This window comes from Xenopus laevis, chromosome 1L, assembly GCF_017654675.1.
Source record: "Xenopus laevis strain J_2021 chromosome 1L, Xenopus_laevis_v10.1, whole genome shotgun sequence".
In the NCBI taxonomy this organism is placed as follows: Eukaryota; Metazoa; Chordata; class Amphibia; order Anura; family Pipidae; genus Xenopus; species Xenopus laevis.
Window position 1 is genome coordinate 124,097,160 of NC_054371.1, and position 21,578 is coordinate 124,118,737.

Below are 21,578 nucleotides of genomic sequence, written 5' to 3' on the forward strand. Positions count from 1 at the left end.
GAATTTCCCCCATGGGGCAAATTTACTTACCTCCGAAAATCCGCCAGTGCTGGCTTTGCACACATCGCAACACTTCGCCAGGCATAAATTCGCTAATTCACAAAGATCCGAAGTTGCGCACAGGTTACCGAACGCTTGCGAAGTTGCACTAGCGATAATACAATCATCAGTTCGAAGTTATGCTAGCAATAATTTGGCAAGCAAAGTGAAGTTGTGCTAGCGTTGACTAATTAGCATACGGCGTGCAGTTAAAGTACAATGGACGTATATGTTGCAGCAAATACATTACACTACACAAGGCCAGGGAACCTTAATAAAATAGAGTTGCTATATTGTCCTACACATGTGCCCAGTGTATAGTTTATGTGCCATATGTTAGCAACTGTAGGAGGGAAGGAGAGTACCCCATAAAAAATGTATGATCTTTTTCAGCCTATCACCTTCTAAGAAAAGACGCCAGCGTTTTTTGGGACGTTTTTTTTTTTAGAAAAATGTTCAACTTTTTTGGACCAAGTCATATCTACTCTATTGCAATTCACCTGGTCTGACTCTGGCGCAAGAGGTAACGTTCAGGAAAATCGGCATCTTAGTGAATTAGCGTAGTTACGTCCATTCGCCAGTGCGAAAATTCGCCTGGCGTTAGAGTGCGAGGTAGCGCTAGAGTCTATCTCCTTTGCTAGCTAATTTACGCCAGGGATCCTTAGTAAATCGGCAAAGGCTAATTTTCGCAAGCTTTAGCCACTTCACCCTTTAATAAATTTCCCCCTATCAGTTTATATATAAAGTATTCAAGCCACACAATATTTAGATAAGTATTTAATTCAAAATGATGATTTAAAAGGAAATGCTAAGTTAAAGCAAAGAAAATGCATACATTTTACTATTAATGGCAAAGATAATTATCATATACAAATCAGTTCCCCTTTTCTGATGTTTTACAGACAAGAAAACAGTTATATTAACTTATACTGTATCTCAATGTCTATTACAGATATGACTATGTAGCATGCTTCATAGAAATAACACTGAGCAAATGTCTGTACCTATTCAATTTTATAAATCAAGTTGCGCATTCACAGTAAAACAAAGCAGATATAAAATAATAACATTAATATAAAAGGTATTATAAAAGCCCTTCATTTTACTAATAGTATGTACTTGAAATTTTGAATGCAAAGATTGCAAATCCTGCAACAATCGATTAACAGACTGGCATTCTGAACAACAATAGTGCTGGTCTATAAAGTAGTTTTTCATGTGTTTAACAATGGTAAGGAGGCCTTAGATTCTGCATTTGGCAGCACTTTAAAAAATTGGTCCAATATTTCTATAAAAAAAACAGTCAGCAAATACATTTCTTTTTACACACCAAATTAGTTTTGGGGGACTGGTAGAAATACAAGGCAAAATTGGAAATGTAAAACTCACTCAATTTCGAATTGGCATAGTGAATGTGAAGCCTGGATTTTATGTGATTTTTACTTGCAAGGCATATAGTTGACAGTCATAGGAAGATCTGTCCCAGATATGAGCTCAGTTCAGCATATACTTTAATATGCCAACTAGGACTGGTGTTCAGACAAATAATTTGTGGCATTAAAGGTATAATTCACCTTAAGGTACTTTTTTTAATATGTTATTGAATGTTTATTCTTGAAGGAACAGTAACACCAAAAAAGGAAATTGTTTTATATGCATTTAAGGGCAGCCATTCAAGCTGAATAGGACAAAAATTTTCATGTTTAAACAGCTGATATCAGATAAGTTCTGTAGAATACAATGGGGCTCATTTATCAACACTGGGCAAATTTGCCCATGGGCAGTTACCTATAGCAACCAATCAGTGATAAGCTTTTTGAAGCCAGCAGCAAGTAGAACAATGAATGCAGCAATTTGATTGGTTGCCACGGGTTACTGCCCATGGGCAAATTTGCCCAGCGTTGATAAATGACCCCCAATGGGTTTAGTTCTTACACTGGAAGATAAATAGGAGACAGTTGAGGGATCTCGACTATAGATTGAAAGTCTCTCTAATATAAAATAGGACATTTTGGGCCAATCAGCTGTTTATTTGTAGTTCCTGGATGGACAGGTAGAACATTTAGGAGACACAAGTGAAGATTTGGGGAGATTTAGTCGCCCGGCAACAAATCGCCTCTTCTTCGGGTGACTAATCTCCCCAAAAAGCCTTCCCGCCAGTTAGAATCTAAATCACAGACGGGATGGCACTCGGAACGCATTGTTTTCCGACGTTACCAAGTTGCCATATGAGTAAACTTCGGGCGACTTTGGAAAACGAAGCGCTCAGAGTGCCATCCCACTGGCAATTTACATTCTAGCCGACGGGAAGGCTTTTTGGGGAGATTAGTCACCCTTAAATGTATATAATATCTGCACTTTCATTGTTACTGGTCTTTTCAATTGGTCTTCATTTTTATAGTTTTTGAATTATTGGCCTACTTTTTCTGCTTCTTTCCAGTTTCCAAATGGAAGCAGAAACCTTGTTAGACAAAAACCTATTGCTCTACAATGTTATTGTAATTTTTTATTGCTTATATTATTCACATTTCAGTCCTTCTGCAAACCACTGCCTGGCTGCTAAGGTAAAGTTGACCATAGCAACCATATAGCTGCTGAAATTCCAAATTGGAGAGTTACTAAACAAAAAGCTAAAGATTTAATAACCACAAAAAGATTACCAATTGCAAATGTCAGTGTCTACATCATACTAAAATTGAATTGAAAGATGAAGTACTCCTTTAAAGTAAACCTACAATGTTAGATCTGGAGCTTCTGAAGTCAATGATTTTGTCATTTTACATCTGTTTGTACAAAAAACATCATAACGGTATAAAACTATTTTGTAAGTCTTCTTATACAGCATTAAAAAAGCAGGAGATCCACCAGGGTTTCTTTCTCTGGACCTGAATGTAAGAACAGAAAACCATGGAGTTAGGTAAGACAATGGTTTTTCATCTAATGTAAGGAACATTTGTATCAGTAAAACACACAAAAGTTTAAACAATGCTATTTCACCACCCGATGCTTTACTAGTGCATTATTCCAGACAAGTGTTAAGCTGGCCATAGACGCAAAGATTTCTGAATCGAGGATTCGTACGATTTTCAGAATGTGTGTTCAGAGTCCCGACATTTTTCGTCCGGCGGAGATCAGTCGTTTGGTCAGCTGCGGGTAATATCTCTGCATGTATTGCCGATTGTACGATTTTCAGTGGGAGACTGTCACTAGCTTTGTCTATCGTACGATTGCTGTCAGGGGTAGAACATCCGCTGATCTGTTCTTTAACTAATTTATTTGGTCGGAATGGTAAGACTTTGATCTGAATGTTTAGTGGCAGGTCTGAAGATGGGAAAGTTCGATCGTACATTGATTCGTACGATCAGATCTTTGCGTCTGTGGCCAGTTTTAGGCACAGAGTTCCCTTGCACAGGAGTGCACTGAGCCTTGTATTTAATGGACCAAATTAGGAGGAATCTGCAAACTGAGAACTGTGCTAGTAATGTCAGTATTAATGAACACAGACAGACACAAGTGCAATCATTGTCTATTACATTTTAATAGGTACAATTCTGTGCCTATTTAGTGCCAAATACGGTGTTTTCCACCACAGTGCATATTGCACATGGTACTAGGAGAAATGAATAAATTGAAAAGTTGCTTAGAATAAGCCATTCTATAATATACTAAAAATGAACTTAAAGGTGAACCGCCCCTTTATTAACTAATAGAATAAAACTCTAAATCAAAGAGTTACAAGACAAATGGGATAATATTCCCACATCAATAGGTGTTGCATATTTGCTCCTAAAAAATTGAGGGGGGGGGTTAATTTTAAAATTAACCTGCACGTGTTATGCTACGGGTCACTGATCAAAGGGTAAGTTACTTGTTCAAACCAATTACTTGGCATGCAGTGATGTTTTGCCAGTTCTAAAATCTAAAAATGTCAAATTGGAACCCATATAGCAATACATAAAAGTTTAAAATAATAAAATGGTTAACACTCATAACAAGTCTTTGGTGAATATTTTGTTATTACCTCATTACACCTTACTTGTAGAACCACCATGGTTTCGTCTCTTGATCCTACGCGCATTATGCCCTGTGACTTTTATAGTTCCATCAGCCCAGGTTTCTCCGACCATATTGGTTGCATGACATTGGTATGTACCTTCATCTTCCTTCGTCAGTGGACTGAGCTGAAGAATAATACATGATCACAATAAATTTCGGTTTACCAGGATAAATAATTTTCACCATTATGGGAAGTAGATATTCTGAGACAAATAAGATACGATTTAATAGAATTAGCCTTACTAATGTTGTTTAAATGCACTGAGCCCATGCCTTACAGCATGCTGAAAGAATAAAATAAATTATAACAATTGAAGCTGCAACTATTTACCTGTTTGAAATCAAGCATCTTATTGGTTGCTATGGGTTACAGCAGTGTTGGACTGGGACACCAGGGGCCCACCAAAACACCTTAGACCAGGGGCCCGCTCTCAGTATTATTATTCTTCCTCTCTTCCTCACTCAACCTCTAGTCTCCTAGTCTCTTTTCTTTACACAGTTTAATCTTTTATTCCATCTATTTATTGTCATAGAAATAGGGAATTGACATGAAATAGGCCAAATGTTTAGCAGCATGAGGGCCCATAGACACTTGGACCCACCGTGAGTTTTCCTGGTATCCCTGTGGGCCAGTCCGACACTGGGTTACAGTATCTGGGTAAACATTGTCATTATCAGCTATCACACTTATCCTACTAAATATTCCAGAATTTACTTAAAACAAGAATTAGCTATCTGGAGTGATACATATAAATACTATGTGAAGTTGTATGGTGAATTTAAGACAATGCAATTTGAGTCACTTACTCTACCATAGTGGTTTATTTCCAAAACTATTTTCAGCGGAGCACACAATCTCTTCTATATTTATACAACAAATTTCAAGTGTATCTATTGTTGCTAGAAAATCAATAAGGGGTTGATCAAAAACTCAAGCTGAGTTTTTGAGGGTATTTTTTAGTCAAAAATCGTTTTTTCGGGTTAAAAAACTCAACTTTTTCGAGTTTTTTCTAAAAAAAAAACTGTGTTTTTCAAGATTTATTATACCTCGAACCCGGAAATAGCTTGAATCCGGAAATAAACCATCTAAAACCTGTTGAGGTCACATAGAAGTCAATGGCAGAGGTCCCTTGAACCATTTGAAGATATTTGAAGCCTTCATGATGTTCGCGTGTTTTTGGTGGGTTTCACTCCATCACTCTCTCTCAATTTGAGACATTCAAGTTTTATTGCCACCAAAAACACTATTAATTTGAGTATTTGCGTTTTTCACCTTTCAAAGCTGAATGTTGTATTGCCACAAAGTAAATTTCAGTAGATGTAAAATTCTAGTGCTCATAGACTCACCATAACCCAGCCAGTGCATTCATGGCGAGAGGGACCACCACGGACTTGGACTGCAACATTTACTCTATCCCCTGGCAACTCTTCAAAGAGTTTTGTTCCTTTTGGAGACTCTGTGACCTACGCAATAAGCAATCAGAATTATTTATAACTATAACAGATAATGGAAATGCTGCATAAACAAACAATGACAATTTTCAACATTGTAAAACTGACCAGAGTTTATTGCTAAATGAATATATTGGGGCTTTAAGAATAGCACATTTGGCAAAACAAGACTAGGGGACTATGTGTTCCCAGTGCAGAACTGATCCGACCCTTTACTTGGGTAGCCATATTGGGCCAAGCTTTGCATACCTGGACAAACAAGTGGATCTTCCCATGTATAGGCCAACTTTTCAAACACTAAAAGCTAAGAATTTGCTAAAAAGCTATTATTACAGATATAAATTCCATTGTCTCCTATTCTGTACCTTTCTCCATGTGATGATGGGGGTTGGAACTGCTTTAACTTCACATGATAAGTAAACTTGGGATCCAGTGACATTGTGAATCTTCCTTGGTGAAACAATGATCAAAGGAGCTGTGGGAATAGACAATATAGATTATTAAAAATAAAGCAAACATTTAGGTTACAAGTACCACCACTGAATGCACAAAGTATGCAGGGCACCTTACTTAACCTGCTAGCTAGTGAGATATGATATCCATTTTTTTGGTTCATCTTATTGTGTTATATTATATTTGACATATATATATATATATATATATATATATATATATATATATATATATATATATATATATATATATATATATATATATATATATATATATATATAAAGTAGTCCAAAAGCCGGCACAACACGTCAAACGGTCATAGTTGCCTGGGTGCAAAATTAAGTAAATGAATGAAGAAGCTCGCACTCTCAGGACTTATCACATCAAAAAAGTGTTTATTCAAAAACAAAACGACTAACGTTTCGGCTCGCACTCAAGCCTTTCTCAAAGTGTTTGAGAAAGGCTTGAGTGCGAGCCGAAACGTTAGTCATTTTGTTTTTGAATAAACACTTTTTTGATGTGATAAGTCCTGAGAGTGCGAGCTTCTTCATTCATATATATATATATATATATATATATGTTACCAACGTTATACTTATGATACCTCATCATCAACAACTTGTAAATGCAGTAACACTTATCTTAACATCAACAGAATTGTGCTTAGTATAGGTAAATGGCATAATATTATAGCATATTTCTGTGGAAAAGCTAATTTGTCTCTGCTATGGCACCATTTGCTGCCCATGTACCTAATGAAATCAGACTGCATCTACAAACTCCTCAGTCATGTCCCTTCTGGCATTATGGATTAAATTAAGAAAGTTGACCTATGGAAGGTGATAAGGACATTAGTAGCATGCCAACCTGGAAGACAATGGCATCTTTGATAATGGTAAAATTGCCAGAATACCTACAGAAGATGGAACCCATAATAATTCCAGTAGAGAAGCGCAAAAAAATAAAGACATAAGGGATCATTTACTATGACCCCCTTAGTGATCATGCAAAAATCACTTCTGCCGAAGGTCTGGCTGCTCTTTGTGCCTTGTACAATCTGGTTGTACAAGTTAACTTATCATTATCCCCCTACCAGCACTGCCAAACCCATCATTGAAGGCAGGGTGCAAAGTGTAAATGAACCCTAAGGTTTTTGGCAAAAGAATTGATTTAGGAAAACAGTGTTTAAAATGGAATCTCTTTTGAGCAGAAAATGCTAATACCTTTTTGTGCAATCCATCTAAATACAGGCATGGGATGTTATTTATAATTATATTTAAATAGCGCTACTTTAGGCCATAACAATACGATATACAAATAAGTACAAAATACAATACAACACAGTTACTATAATAATTAAGAGCTTAGTATCAAGGAGACAAGAAGGCAGAGGCCCCTGCCCCATAGAGCTTACAATCTAAATTGGAGGGTAACGTACAGACACAAATAGTAGGTTATTAGGTTACAGTAGGTGACCCTGCCATATAAGTGCTAGTTCTCAGTTCAGGTGTTATGCAAGTGCTGTTCTGTGAAAAAAACAAGATTGTCTTCATATGTGACTGTAGAATTTAGTTAAAAGAAATAAAATGCTTTAAGCAATGCATACTAACCTTTTGAGAACACTCAATAAAGACTGTTAAACTAAAAACAGACTAGTGAGCAAACTGTTTAACAAGTTTTGTTTTCACGGTAATAGTTTTGAAAGAGGTTTCTTGATTAGAACAAAATGGATGCACTCACTGACAGAAAGGTAATTTTCTTTTTTAAACAAAGCACTGGGAAAGATCATTATAATGTACACACTGGTGACCCACTGTGTCCATCCATTACATTAGAAAATGAAGTCTGAATGAAAGGTTTATTCTGTCAGTGAATAATGAACATCCCACGCGGGAGCTCAGACCCCTGCAGACACTTTGGCAGCTGCCAGTGGTCACATCAAGTCTCCAAATTGCATCAAAGCCAAAGAAGTGCCATCTGCTCTAAGACACGCTCTCTGTAAATTTACCATTAAAACAAGTCTATCTGAAACTGTAAGTGCCTAATTGACTGTGTTGAGAGAGAATGTGGCTCACAGAAAATCCTCAAATTGTTCCCTTTGGGCCCAGCATTAATACCTGCCAAGTGCCTTCTGTACCCATTGTTGTCTCTTTGATGGTTTTAACGTGGTTTCTTCTGCCGGTAAATCTAAGCTCCCTACAAACAGCTAAATAGTGAAGTATCAATGCAAAGTGCTTTCAAATGTTATTAAATTGGTACAGAGCATATATGCCAACCCTGTTCTAATTTAAATGAGATAATATAAATGAATGCAGAAGTCTGCAGTTTTAAACAAACTGCTGCCATAGTCAGTGGTAATATATGAATAAATGGAAGTTACCAGCCCTTACAACAAAGGAGCAGAGAACAGAATATGTTATTTATAAACATGTGAGTTTACATTGTGTAGTTAACAGGAGATTGGGGGTTAGACTGTTTTATAATATTATTTTATATATAGCTGTTGTGTTCTTTACATCTCATGGTTGAGGGGTTAACGGCCTGAACAAGGTATCATCAACAAATGAGGGTAATAACTGGTATAGCATTTGAATAGCTGTAGGAGCAAAATGTTCATGATGGTAAATATCCACAGCTCAAACCAGAAATGAGTAGGATTTGTTTCCTAAGAGAACAAATGCTATTGGTAGAACATACAGGGCCTCAGTTGAAACCCCTGTACAAAGAGAGAGCTTCTCCTGGGAGGTGGTGATACTGAAATCAGTTTCGTGCTTGCTGAATATGCTTTGGACTACCCATGAAGGATCCTGAAATTAACTTATCCCATTTGAAAAAAGACAAAGGGGCAAATTAACTATGCGCTGAAGCGCCTAACGCTAGCGTCAATTCGCTAGCGTTGGTCATTTTCGTTACTTTGCAAATTCACTAACGAACGTGCTGGCGTTAATTCGATAGTGTTACTTCGCACCCTTACGCCTGGCGAATTTGCGCAACAGACATAACTACGCAAATTCACTAACACGCGCATTGTACTGACCGCTACCTTTTACGCTAGACTTCCTTCGCCACCTCAGACCAGGCGAAGCGCAATAGAGTAGGGATTGCTTCAAAAAAAGTTCAAATTTTTTCTAAGTCCCAAAAAACACGTTTTTTCTATATTATGGGTGATAGGCTGAAAAAGATCGAAAAATTTTTTGGGGCTCCCCTCCTTCCCACCTACATTTCCTAACTCATGGCAACTTAACTATACAGTGGGCACATGTGTAGGGCAAAAACATTTTATTTGATGTTTTGAAGGTTTCCCAGGCATTTGTAGTGATTGTACGTATTCCTCCATTGAAATTTGAATTTGGCGCCGTATGCAAATTAACCATCGCTAGCGTAACTTCGCTTTGCTTAGCGAATCAACGCTAGTGCAACTTCGCAACCTTACGCTACCCCTGAGCGCAACTTCGGATTTTAGTGAATTTGCGGAGCGCTGTCGAAACTACGCCTGGCGAAGTGCGACGAAGTGCTGGCGCAACTACGAATCTTAGTGAATTTGCCCCAAAGTCCATCAAGTTCAACCCTCCAAATGAAAACCCAGCACCATACACACACCCCTCCCTACTTTCACATAAATTATATATATACTCATACCTATACTAACTATAGAGTTTAGTATCAGAATAGCCTTTGATATTATGTCTGTCCAAGAAATCATCCAAACCATTCTTAAAGGCATTAACTGAATCAGCCATCACAACATCACCCGGCAGTGCATTCCACAACCTCACTGTCCTGACTGTGAAGAACCCTCTACGTTGCTTCAAATGAAAGTTCTTTTCTTCTAGTCTAAAGGGGTGGCCTCTGGTACAGTGATCCACTTTATGGGTAAAAAGGTCCCCTGCTATTTGTCTATAATGTCCTCTAATGTACTTGTAAAGTGTAATCATATCCCCTCGCAATCGTCTTTTTTCCAGAGAAAACAACCCCAACCTTGACAGTCTACCCTCATAATTTAAGTCTTCCATCCCTCTAACCAGTTTAGTTGGACTTAGTCTCTGCACTCTCTCCTGCTCATTTATATCCCTCTTAAAGACTGGAGTCCAAAACTGCACTGCATACTCCAGATGAGGCCTCACCAGGGACCTATAAAGAGGCATAATTATGTTTTTGAGTTAATGTCCTTTTTATGCAAGACAGAACTTTATTTGCTTTAGTGGCCACAGAATGACACTGCGCAGAATTAGACAACTTGTTATCTACAAAGATCCCTAGACCCTTCTCAGTTAAGGAAATGCCCAACTTGCATTTATATTATTTTTGCCAAAGTGCATAACCTTGCATTTATCAACATTGAACCTCATTTTCCAGTTTGCTGCCCAGTTTTCCAGTTTAGACAAATCACTTTGCAAAGTGGCAGCATCCTGCATGGAACCTATAGTTCTGCACAATTTAGTATCATCTGCAAAAATAGAAACAGTAGTTTCAATGCCCACCTCCAGGTCATTAATAAACAAGTTGAAAATCAAAGGGCCAAGTACAGAGCCCTGCGGTACTCCACTAACAACACTGGTCTAATTAGAAAATGTTCCATTTACCACCACTCTTTGTAGTCTATCTTTTAGCCAGTTCTCTATCCAGGTACAAATACTATGTTCCAGGCCAACATTCCTTCATTTAACCAGTAACCTTTTGTGTGGCACTGTATCAAATGCTTTAGCAAAGTCTAAGTAAATCACATCCACTGCCATCCCAGAATCGAGGTGCCTGCTCAACTTCTCATAAAAAGAAATTAAGTTAGTCTGGCAAGATCTATTGCACATAAAACCATGCTGGCACATAACCTATGGTTACATGAGGTTTAAAGGGGCATCTAGATTAAAGGGGTAGTTCATCTTTAAGTTAACTTTTAGTATCTCATAGAATGTCTACTTCTTTTTTAATTGGCATTTTTGAATTATTTGCCTTCTTCTGACTCTTTCCAGCTTTCAAATGGGGTCACTGACCCCATTTAAAAAACAAATGCTCTGTAAGGCTACTAATGTATTGTTGTTGCTACTTTATTCATCTTTCTATTCAGGCCCTCTCCTATTCTTACCTCAGTTTCTCATTCAAAACAAAGAATGGTTGCTAGGGTAATTTGGACCCTATCAACCACATTGCTAAAATTACAAACTGGAGAGCTGCTGATAAAAAGATAAATAACTCAAAAACCACAAATAATAAAAAATGAAAACCAATTGCAAATTGTCTCACAATATCACTCTACATCATACAAAAAAGTTAGTTAAAAAAACACTTTTAAGGAGAGAGGATAATCGCTGCCTTTTCTGGCCAATCTAATATAAAAATATAAACAAAAACTAAAAGAGATGGGCATTAAACTGATAACATTAGGCATTATTTATTATTATGTTTGAGTTCTCTCACATGAAATATAAGACTTGTTTATTTATATTGTGCCTATTTGTTTTAACAAAGATTATACATCATACCCTGCCCCATTGAAGCTTACACTCCATGTCCCTAATAATTGTTTTTTTAATCAGGAATGTTTTTGGAGTGTGAAAGGACCCAGAGAGCAAACTCACACAGACACAAGGAGAGCAAATTCCTTTCAGATATTGTCATGAAAATGAACCTAGGACCCCAGCACTGCAGGAGTGTTAACCATTGCGCCACTGTGCTGCCCATAAACTGAGCTCCAAAACAAACATTTGAAATAAATTAAGAAAAAAACACACAAAATAAAAAATGGTGTCTAAGTGCAAAACTTAATAGAATTCCTTTGCATTGTATTCAAGGAATATGATCAGGGGACACTACCTTCATAAAGTACAGTTCATTAACTTTTTCTGGATTCTTATGAACCCTTTCTTTTCGAGGCATGAACATCACAGACGTCTAGAAATTGCTTAGTTATGATTCAGAAAAGCCAGCTGGTCCTAGCTAGATGCAAAAAAAGTCCTAATGATTCCTAAAAGAATCTGATGGGTATTTTCACAGCATAGGGCACATTCACCATATTTTTTTTCCCACAATGAATGAGACAAATTACTTCAGGTGCAACTGTGCTATGGCGATTGATGCAGGGTGCTAAGGGAACCCTAGATCTTCCAAAATCTCCTACCCAGCTGTGGCTCCAGGGTTCTCTGAGCATCCTGCATCAATTGGCTCAGCATGGCTGAATCAAAACTGAAGGCAGAACTGGGTGGCACTGATTCAGAACAAAAGGTAGAACTGATTGGCACTGATTCAGAAAAATGAAGGCAGAACTGGGTGGCACTGATTCAGAACAGAAGGTAGAACTGGGTGGCACTGATTCAGAAAAATGAAGGCAGAACTGGTTGGTACTGATTCCAAAACGAAGGCAGGACTGGGTGGCACTGATTCAGAACGGAAGGCAGGACTGGGTGGCACTGATTCAGAACGGAAGGCAAGACTGGGTGGCACTGACTCTGACTGTAAGGAAGGACTGGTGGCACTGATTCAGAATGGAAGGCAAGACTGGGTGGCACTGATTCAGAAACAACGGGGTGGGGGGCCCCTCTTCCTACACTGATCAGAAGCGGGGCCAGACCAAGCCAACAGGGCGCTAGTGATGTGCGGGCCAGCATGATACTCACGGGTCGAGCGAGTTTGGGTCACCTTGCACTGTCAGCTTCCGACTTCCTGCTTTATACAAAAATAAAAATCATACTCCAAAACACTAACACTGAGGTCTTTTGAAAGAAATGTTGTCATTGCTGTTTCTAGTGCTCAGATTTGTAAAACTGGTAATATAAATAAAACCTGCCAATAATATACTATAGGAAATCCGTCATATTTAGACCATGGTCACTTTTATTATTGATTTTATGATTACTCTGGGTCAATCAATGGCAAACTATAGAAAAACTGTCTGGTTTGGATGTGTCAGATCAGTGTGGTAGAAAGTGACAACTGTTTTTGTTTTGCTCTCATCTTAAAATGAATAAAACATATGCCAGACAAACTTGGCAATACATCATATGAACACCTAGTCAAATCATAAAATAGTATAATATAGTATACAGAGTAATACAGTATAACGAAAGGCAGCAACATTTTCAGTCATATCTATTATTATTATTTTTTTTAATTATTTGGGGAAGAAATGCACAAGCAGGCATGGTACTAATGAGAGATTATTAATCCTCATAGCAAAATAGTCTAGGGTCCCCTCTCCCAGAAGTTAGAGAACATGGTCAGTTTCACAGATGTATACTAGAACTGCATATGACCCTCACTAGGACCTCTATACGCACAGACCCCCTATTAATTGTTTGGTCTGTTCTGTCTATTGTTAATGTACCTGCAGCAATGTTCTAGCAACTCATAGCAAGCAATCAGTGTGTAGCTGGTCATCTGTATCAAACATAGTATTGGCTGCTATTGGTTAGCAGACTCAGAAATAACTCAATGCTTTTTATTTCAAGATCTTATTTGTGTTGCAATACCACCCGACAGATTTTTATTTTATATCTACATTATCCTATAATTTATTCTGGTAAAACTAATAAGAGGAAAGCACAATGGGTACAAGTGCAAGGGCAGGTGCAAAGTGTGTTTGCAGAAAAGCAGATTCTAATTCAGGCTGAACTGCCCATGAAAGACATAGCCCCTTGCTGGATAAAAGTGGATGATCTCCTGAATAATAGAAGATGTTTGTATGCCGAGCACTATGGGCTGAACCATAGGCTTTCTTAATCCCTTAATGAGCTGAGTCAGCTTTATGAATAAAGTGTGAGAAATGCAAGGAAGGGATGAAGATGGCTGTATACTGAATAATGAAGCCATTATGTAGGGGCATTTTGATCTATGAATGCATAAAACCCATAATATAAAATCTCAAAGTGGGTACTTCCAAACGTAACCAAGTACATGCTTATTGTAAGAATAAAAGTTGAAAAAATTGTGCGCACTTGCTTCGTAAATGTGAGGGCTTATTTACAAACGCAACCTTGAGTGTAAAAGATTAAAATGGATGCAAAATTTAACTCACGTTGTCAGTATTCAAAAATTCACAAGTTATTTGCACCCATACTCACTCCCTGCCCTTGTGAATATTTATAGTAAGCACCAATATTTCTGCTCAGCCTGCTCTGATGAATTGTACACAAGTCCACACATTCATGCTAGGGAACTTTGGTGATTCCAGAGTTCTACTATGACCAATGCCATCAATAGCCACTACTGCCGGAGTAAATCGCACACGCACTAGTGTCATTATTAATGCCATGTACATTGGCACAACAGAAGTGAGGGCATCCCCACTCTGAAAATGTTAGCTGCAATTTTGCCAGATGCATGGCAGTAATGACATTAGAAAAACAATTCATTATTGTTGCACTATACTGTATGCTGCGTTTGTAAGTGAGCTTTGTGCCCTCAATTGTATGTCCTTAACTGAAGTAACCGGAGCATAGAAATTGTAAAATGTTTATATGTTGGCCTTCTATGTCTGTTAATGACAGACATAATTAAGTGTTTTTACCTGGCCAATATCTGTAAATGACGTAAATAAAAATAAAATAAATAGTACAAAATCAGTCTTGAGATGGATTTGCTTATTAAAGCAAGAAATATTTTTTAAATACTGAAGAAAATATCATTCTAAGCAACTTTCCAGTATACATTTTAGTGTATTTTGAGTTATTAGTAAATGTACATAACATCGACAAATAACTTGAAAATGTGCAATAAATATATATTGGAAAATGGCTTAGAATTACATTTTCTTTAGCTAATGGAGTAATAGCTTTTGGGTAGAGGACCCCTTTAAACCTAAATCACATGGGAGTGGGAGGTGAGGAGGTCATTGTTATTGCAAACACTAATAACATGGCAGATGGCAAACTAATTAACCATGTGCTAACTTGTATCTGCTCACATCACCAAAGGGACATTATTAAACACTTTAAATTAGAATAAATTAAGCCATGCTTGCCATTATTGCCCTAGATATGCTGATGAGCGTACGTACGCAAACATGACTTTATTGATGTTAGACACATTAATGACACAATTTTTTCTGGCACAGTGAAGTCTACATTTAGACAAATGGAGATTTTGTAATCCAGAGAAACCAATAAGCATCTATAAAAGCTTTAGTTAAACCATTATACCAATTAACTTTATCCATCCTTAGTTTGTCCAAGGTAGATGGGAGCTGTAGTTTAGTAACAAACACAGCTAGACCGTGGCAAACAAGAAATGTAAAGGTTTTGCATTGGAGTAACTATGTCAAATGAGTTTGCTTCATTGCAACAGTTGATGCTTTACTTCATGGTTGTAAATCTTGCAAGGCTGGAATGGATTCCATCCTCACTATAAACCAGCAACTTCTGTGGCTACTACACTTTTCATGCCATGTGTATTTTTTTTATTAGAAATGTTTTTTGTTTATTAGAAATGTTATGGCAAAATACAGGATCTTTGACAGCTTATCAACTCTTTAGAACTTGTAACAAAATCCTAGATAGAATAGATAGAAAAAAATATGTAAATAAAATAGATTGGTCCATGTATGGCCACATTTCTACACTGTTCATATCTTATCAATAGATCTTAATGAAATAAAGTATCCGATTCGCTCACATCGCAACACTTCGCCAGGCGTTAATTCGCCCAGACAATGCTAATTCCCTAAAATCCGAAGTTGCGTCCAGGGTGTCGAACGCTGGTGAAGTTGCGCTAGCATTACTGCACCAAGCAAAGCGAAGTTGCGCTAGTGTTGGCTGATTTACATATGGCGGGAAGTTAAAGTACAATGGACGTATATGTTGCAGCAAATACATTACACTACACATGCCCAGGGAACCTTAATTAATAAAATAAAGTTGTTATATTGCCCTACACATGAGCCCAGTGTATAGGTTACACTTGAAAAAGAGCCTTGAAGCTCGAAACATGTCGTGTGGTGATTAAAGGACACTTGAGCAGCAGATTTTCTGTGCTTCTTGGTATTATTACCCCTACACAATTCTTTTTCCCAGTGTATAGTTTATCTGCCATTTGTTAGGAAATGTAGGGGGAAGCCAGGTTCCCTTAAATAAAGTTACACTCTTTTGCAGCCTATCACCCTGAAAAACAGAAAAGCTGCCAGTGTTTTTATGCCAGTTAAGTATGTATGGATGGATGTCGATGATGATATTGTGAAACAATTTGCAATTGGTTTTCATTCTTTATTATTTCTATATATTTTTGAGTTATTTAGCTTTTTATTCAGCAGCTCTCCGGTTTGCAATTTTAGCAATCTGGTTGCTAGTGTCCAAATTACCCTAGCAACCATGTCTTGTTTTTATAGATGGGGTCAGTGACCCCCCCATTAGAAAGCTGAAAAAGAGTCAGAAGAAAAGGGCAAATAATTAAAAAAAACTAAAAAAAAATAATGACCACCAATTGAAAAGTTACTTAGAATTTGCCATTCTATGACATACTAAAAGTTAACTTAAAGGTGAACCACCCTTTTAATGATAAAGGGGGACTTGTCATTGATATCTACATGAGTGAAAACTTTATTGGCTTCTAAATAATTCTATTTCACAAAGTTACCGTACTATTCATCACTTATGATATACAGTAAATGCATTATGAGTAAGATTCCTTATTCTAACAATGTTTCTCTATTGCAAACAACTAAACCAGGCTAAAGACAGTAGTGAACTGCAAATTGCTGACTCATGCAGTAATCATCCAGTTAGAGCAGAGGAAATCTGTCAGTGGCTAACAGCATGAGTGTGCTATAGCTATTAGAATAATGCTAGGTTGAGGAACTCACAGATCAATCTTTAAATATATATAGAACTATAAGGAAAAAAATAATAAAGTTTATTTGTGAAACAGATTTATTAAACGTCAGTTACAGCTAATACATTTTTATGATAACAACAGTCCACATGAAAATCAACGTGAATACGGGGGTCCCCAGCTTTCCATTAATGGGAAGTGCTAAAAGTTTCTCTTCCAAAAATATTGACGTACTTGATTCTGGGCATTAATCTGTGATACTTTTTTCATGGCAATGGGAAGCAATTAGCTATGGGTTGCAAATATTTAAAACACAACTACTGTTCTCGAGAAAGAGTAGAACCTTGGAATTTCCAAAGAAGAAGCACTGTATATAGATTTAAGTAGCAATGTACTGTGTATAGATGGATAAAACATTGCAGAAATCATTCAAAAGTATAAAAACAAGAAGCATACACCGACGTCCCTACCTAATTGTGTAAAGCAATTTGTACATTAGAATACGATTTGCTGCAGGCCTATATGGATGTTTGTAAAAAAATGTTTTGCAGTTTTACCTAAACGTGTAAAACATTTTGGTCTTTCTGGAACACTTGATTTTTGTGCTTAGAAGATGTACAGTATTTCCAGTTTTCCATACATCTGTCAAATAAATATTAATCAGGGTGCTATCAATTTAGAATAGCCTTCACCAAACCAAATATCTATTGTTTGAAATTCTATCCTTTAAGCTTACAACTGTGCAGTCTGGGGAGGCCACAAGGTCAGAGCCTGAGGGATGACTTTCTCACAACATTTACTCATAACATTTGACAAAGGGTTCTGCTAGTCTTCACTTTTGGGAATTAGATAGAACATACTGAGACTCCCATCTACCATGGTAGCCACAGGCCCATGCTATAGAAGCAATTGAGGGTTAGGGAACTGCGAGAATTAAATAATAATTAAAGAGGAACCATCTGTATTATATAAAATTCCAAGAGCTATAAAACCATTATCTGGAAACCCGTTATCCAGAAAGCTCCAAATTACAGAAAGGCGGTCTCCCATAGAGTCCATTCTTCAGGTCTGTTATTCAGCTGGCTTCTGTCACATTCAGGAGTCTAAACCATCTGCAATTTATTTTTTATTAATGTATACTAAAACTTGGCTAGATTGGCATTTTCATTATGAAAAATAAAGTTTTCTTTGGGTGGACATTCCCTTTACTACAGTTTGGGTGAATATTTATCTCAATGAAAATTCTCCTTTAACAGACTGAAGAAAAGCATGGGAGAAAGCAAAATGTAAAAATAATACCACTTACCAAACTTGCATTCCCCATCATGGGTCTTGTGGATGGAACCCTTGCCTTCATGTTGGGACTTCCAGCTTTGCAAACGCAGAACACATGCACTGGAGTAGGTCTTCCCATCAGAGCCACACACTGCACCATCCTCTTCACACAAGCAGAATCCTGTACCATCAGAGAATGAAGATGCCCCTGTGCCAAAGCTGGGTCTGCTTACACATACCATACCAGGTGCACAGCGAGCCCTTCTTTCATCCCGTCCCCCACACACTTCTCCTTCCACACTAAGACATCTGTCACAGCACCCACAGTCATCCTTGGTGAGTAACTCTGGGGCAGCACAAGTGACGGAGTCACAAAATTCTTCATTGCAATGTCCACAGGCAGAAAGAGAAGCATAAGCACCAACTTCAGGAGTCTTCTGCAAACATAAAAACAAAGGTAGCAAAGCCACAAACTGCTGCATTTTCCTATCCCTTTCCTTGTGAAGTCTCTGCTCAGTTACTGTTTAGCAACAACCGACTCTGACTTGTTACCCAGACACACTGTGGGTGTTAATGCTCTCTGACAGTAAAGACATGGACAGCTGGAGCATCATGACCCCACCTCCCAACAGCAAAGTGCCAAAGTTCTTTGAAGGCTCTCAACATCTTCCATTTAGCTGGTGCCTGCAGCCTCCCTGGTTTTCAGGGTATGAAAAGAACCCTCTCTAATTTGAATTTGTGCAGTTTGTGAAATTTAAAACAAAAAAAATTCAGAACATTCTAACAGAATCTACCATTAAGAGATGCCTGCCAAATTTCATCAGAGGATGTTAAAGGAGAAAAAAAACCTCTTTATTAAGGAAGCTTGTCAGTAATGCTATCTTACTGGTCTTGGAACAGAGTGAATATCAGGCTTTCCCTTGGATCTCTTTGTGTGTGAAAACACTCCCCAGGAGACAGGCTTGAATGGAGGAAAGCTCAGCACAGACAAAAGCGCTCACAAAGTGAAATGCCCAAACAAAACTTAAGCCCTGTTCTGTATGCACACAATCAATTAGAACACAAAGTCTATTTAGAAGCTACTAATTCTTATTATTTATATGTGTATTTTCCAAGAAAGGAAGAAATAGTTGCTATGTCAACACAATTTCCTTTTTTTTTAATTTAGCTTGAAGTATAATTAAATGTAATGTAAATATGTACAGCAGCACTTAAAACATTTGCACTGAGATCTTGCCTTAACCACCTCAGCAGTGCAGATTAATAGTAAGGATGCAAGAGAATGTGAAGTTATGGCATTAGATTGTGCTAAGCTTCCAATGTATTCATCATTCCTGGTGACTTTTCATACATGACAGAAGCTTCGTAACAATGAAACGCCTGCCTGAGAATTTGCATCGTATACAAAAGCATGGAATTCAACTAGCTCAGATAGTCAAGGACATTTTTTGGAAACAATTGTGTTACTTGTTGTTTTGCAACTGTTCCAATGGAAGCAATGCAAACCAACAGAAGTGCACAAAGACTCAGTGCAGTATTGAGGCAGTTATAGAGGCTATGGTTTCCATTAGTTGTTAACACTGTCTATAACTCATCGGCCATTTATACATTTTTTTTGCCAAAATGAAACAGATCCTATATATGTTTCATTTTCTGCAATTTTTTTATATCATTGCATAAGTAACACCCAAAAAGATTCTTTGTTTCATCCTTCATACTGAACAGGAAAAGAAAGCATGGAATGTGATAGTAGACAGAAGTAAAGATTTTGATCAAGTAGTACCCTAATGCTAAGAAGGCTATTTCATATTGTGTTTAATCTTTATTTGTGAAATATAAAGTTTCTGTATTATTGAAGGTTTTTTTGGGGGGGAATATTGCCCAGTAGGAGAACTAATGGCAGGCAGTAGAGATACAGGTATGGGATTTGAACCTAGAAAAGTTCCAAAGGCCATCTTCCATAGACTCAATTTAAATCAAATAATTTTTTTTTTTTTTTAAATATTGTCTGCCTATTATGCATAGGAATATATTGTTATGTTAACTTTGAATTCATTTCCTTTTCCTTCTTTTATTGTTTTCTCTTTCTTTTTCCTCTTTATATGCATGTCCTTTTGACACCAAAACTTATTGTACATCCATGCTTGGATGTGTTAAATGTCCAAAATATGTATGACATGCTTTGAAAATTTAATAAAAACACTTTGGAAAAAAAAAAAAAATATTGTCTGCCTTTGTAATTGATCCCATCTCAACATATAATCAATCTTTACTGGGGGAAAAACAATCCTATTAGGTTTATTTCATGTTTCAATAATCTTTTAGTAGAGAAGGTATGGAGATCCAAATTACAGAAATATATATTGAGAACTTCACGTCTAGAGCATTTTGAATAACAGGTCCCATACCTGTACAGGTCATGGATCTTTTAGTTAGAATATCTAGGATCCAATATGTTTCTTATTAGGGCTCTATCTATAATGTGGACCAGATATTAAGGTTATTGAACCCAAAGTTTTTTTGTCTATAATTATTATTATCTTTTATTTATTTTATTTAGTGCCAAAATATCTCAAAGCCATTTACATCAGTCCCTGCCCCAGTGGAGCTTCTACGGTCCCTGTCTCACAAACTATGGTCAGTTTTATATAGAGTCAGTTAACCTGCCTGTATCTTTTTAGAATGTGGGAGGAAACCCATGCAAATATGAGGAGAATACACAAACTTCTTGCAGATGCTGGATTCAAACCCAGGACCCCAGCTCTGCAAGGCAACAATATCAACCACTGCACCACTGTGCTAGATGTATACTAGCCTACTGAACACCAAGAACAAAGTATAGTCTTTTAGTAAAGAGATAATGCAAATCAATCAAAAAATTTAAAATTATTTGTTTTAATGGGACAATAAGGATAATTGCATTACTTTTTTGTAGATTTAAGGATAATGGGTTTCCCATATCTGTACAAGACGCTGAATAAACTCTCGTTGTGTGTACTGTAGTAAACAGAAAACTCCAATGTATATGTAAGAGGACTGGAGCCAAAACAAACAACATTACATTTTTTAGGAATTTTCTATTATGGTGTTTGATGGACATAGAGTAGGGGGTGAAACACTGAGGGGGTGAAACATTGGCCAGAATGTAATTCAAAATAAAAATGGCCTCCAACTATTAATCAACTGACTGGTCTCATTCCCATTGTCTGGACTATCTGGGACTCAAACCCTGTCCTGCATGTTATGTAATTTACTTACTAATTTCTTGCTGAGCCACTGGAATCATTTAGAGCTCACACTTCGGACTGTATATATAGACTACTGCTATTTCCCTTGTCTCCACCCCTAATCTCATTAAGGCCAGGTAATATTATCATCAAGGCCCTATACGTATACGCCAGAACTTTCCTGCCAGCTACTGCTGGATTATTGGCCAATGTCCAGGGTCGGACTGGGGGGGTCAGGGCCCACCTGGGCTGACACATCAGGGCCCCGCCCCCCAGCAGCAGGGCCCCCTGCCAATCCACCCCCCAGTGGCAGGTCCCCCT

At 37.5% G+C, this 21,578-nt stretch overlaps 1 protein-coding gene across 1 annotated transcript; it reads right to left on the reverse strand.

Moving 5' to 3' along the window:
• Positions 1-803: 803 nt before the first annotated feature.
• Positions 804-18,846, reverse strand: igfbpl1.L (insulin like growth factor binding protein-like 1 L homeolog). Its single transcript, XM_018257038.2, has 5 exons — positions 18,062-18,846; positions 5,913-6,022; positions 5,443-5,559; positions 4,061-4,220; positions 804-2,924 (listed from the first exon to the last, which is right to left on the reverse strand). The coding sequence occupies exons 1-4, from the start codon at positions 18,510-18,512 to the stop codon at positions 4,065-4,067; spliced, it is 834 nt and encodes a 277-aa protein (XP_018112527.1). The 5' UTR covers positions 18,513-18,846; the 3' UTR covers positions 804-2,924; positions 4,061-4,064.
• Positions 18,847-21,578: the final 2,732 nt, after the last annotated feature.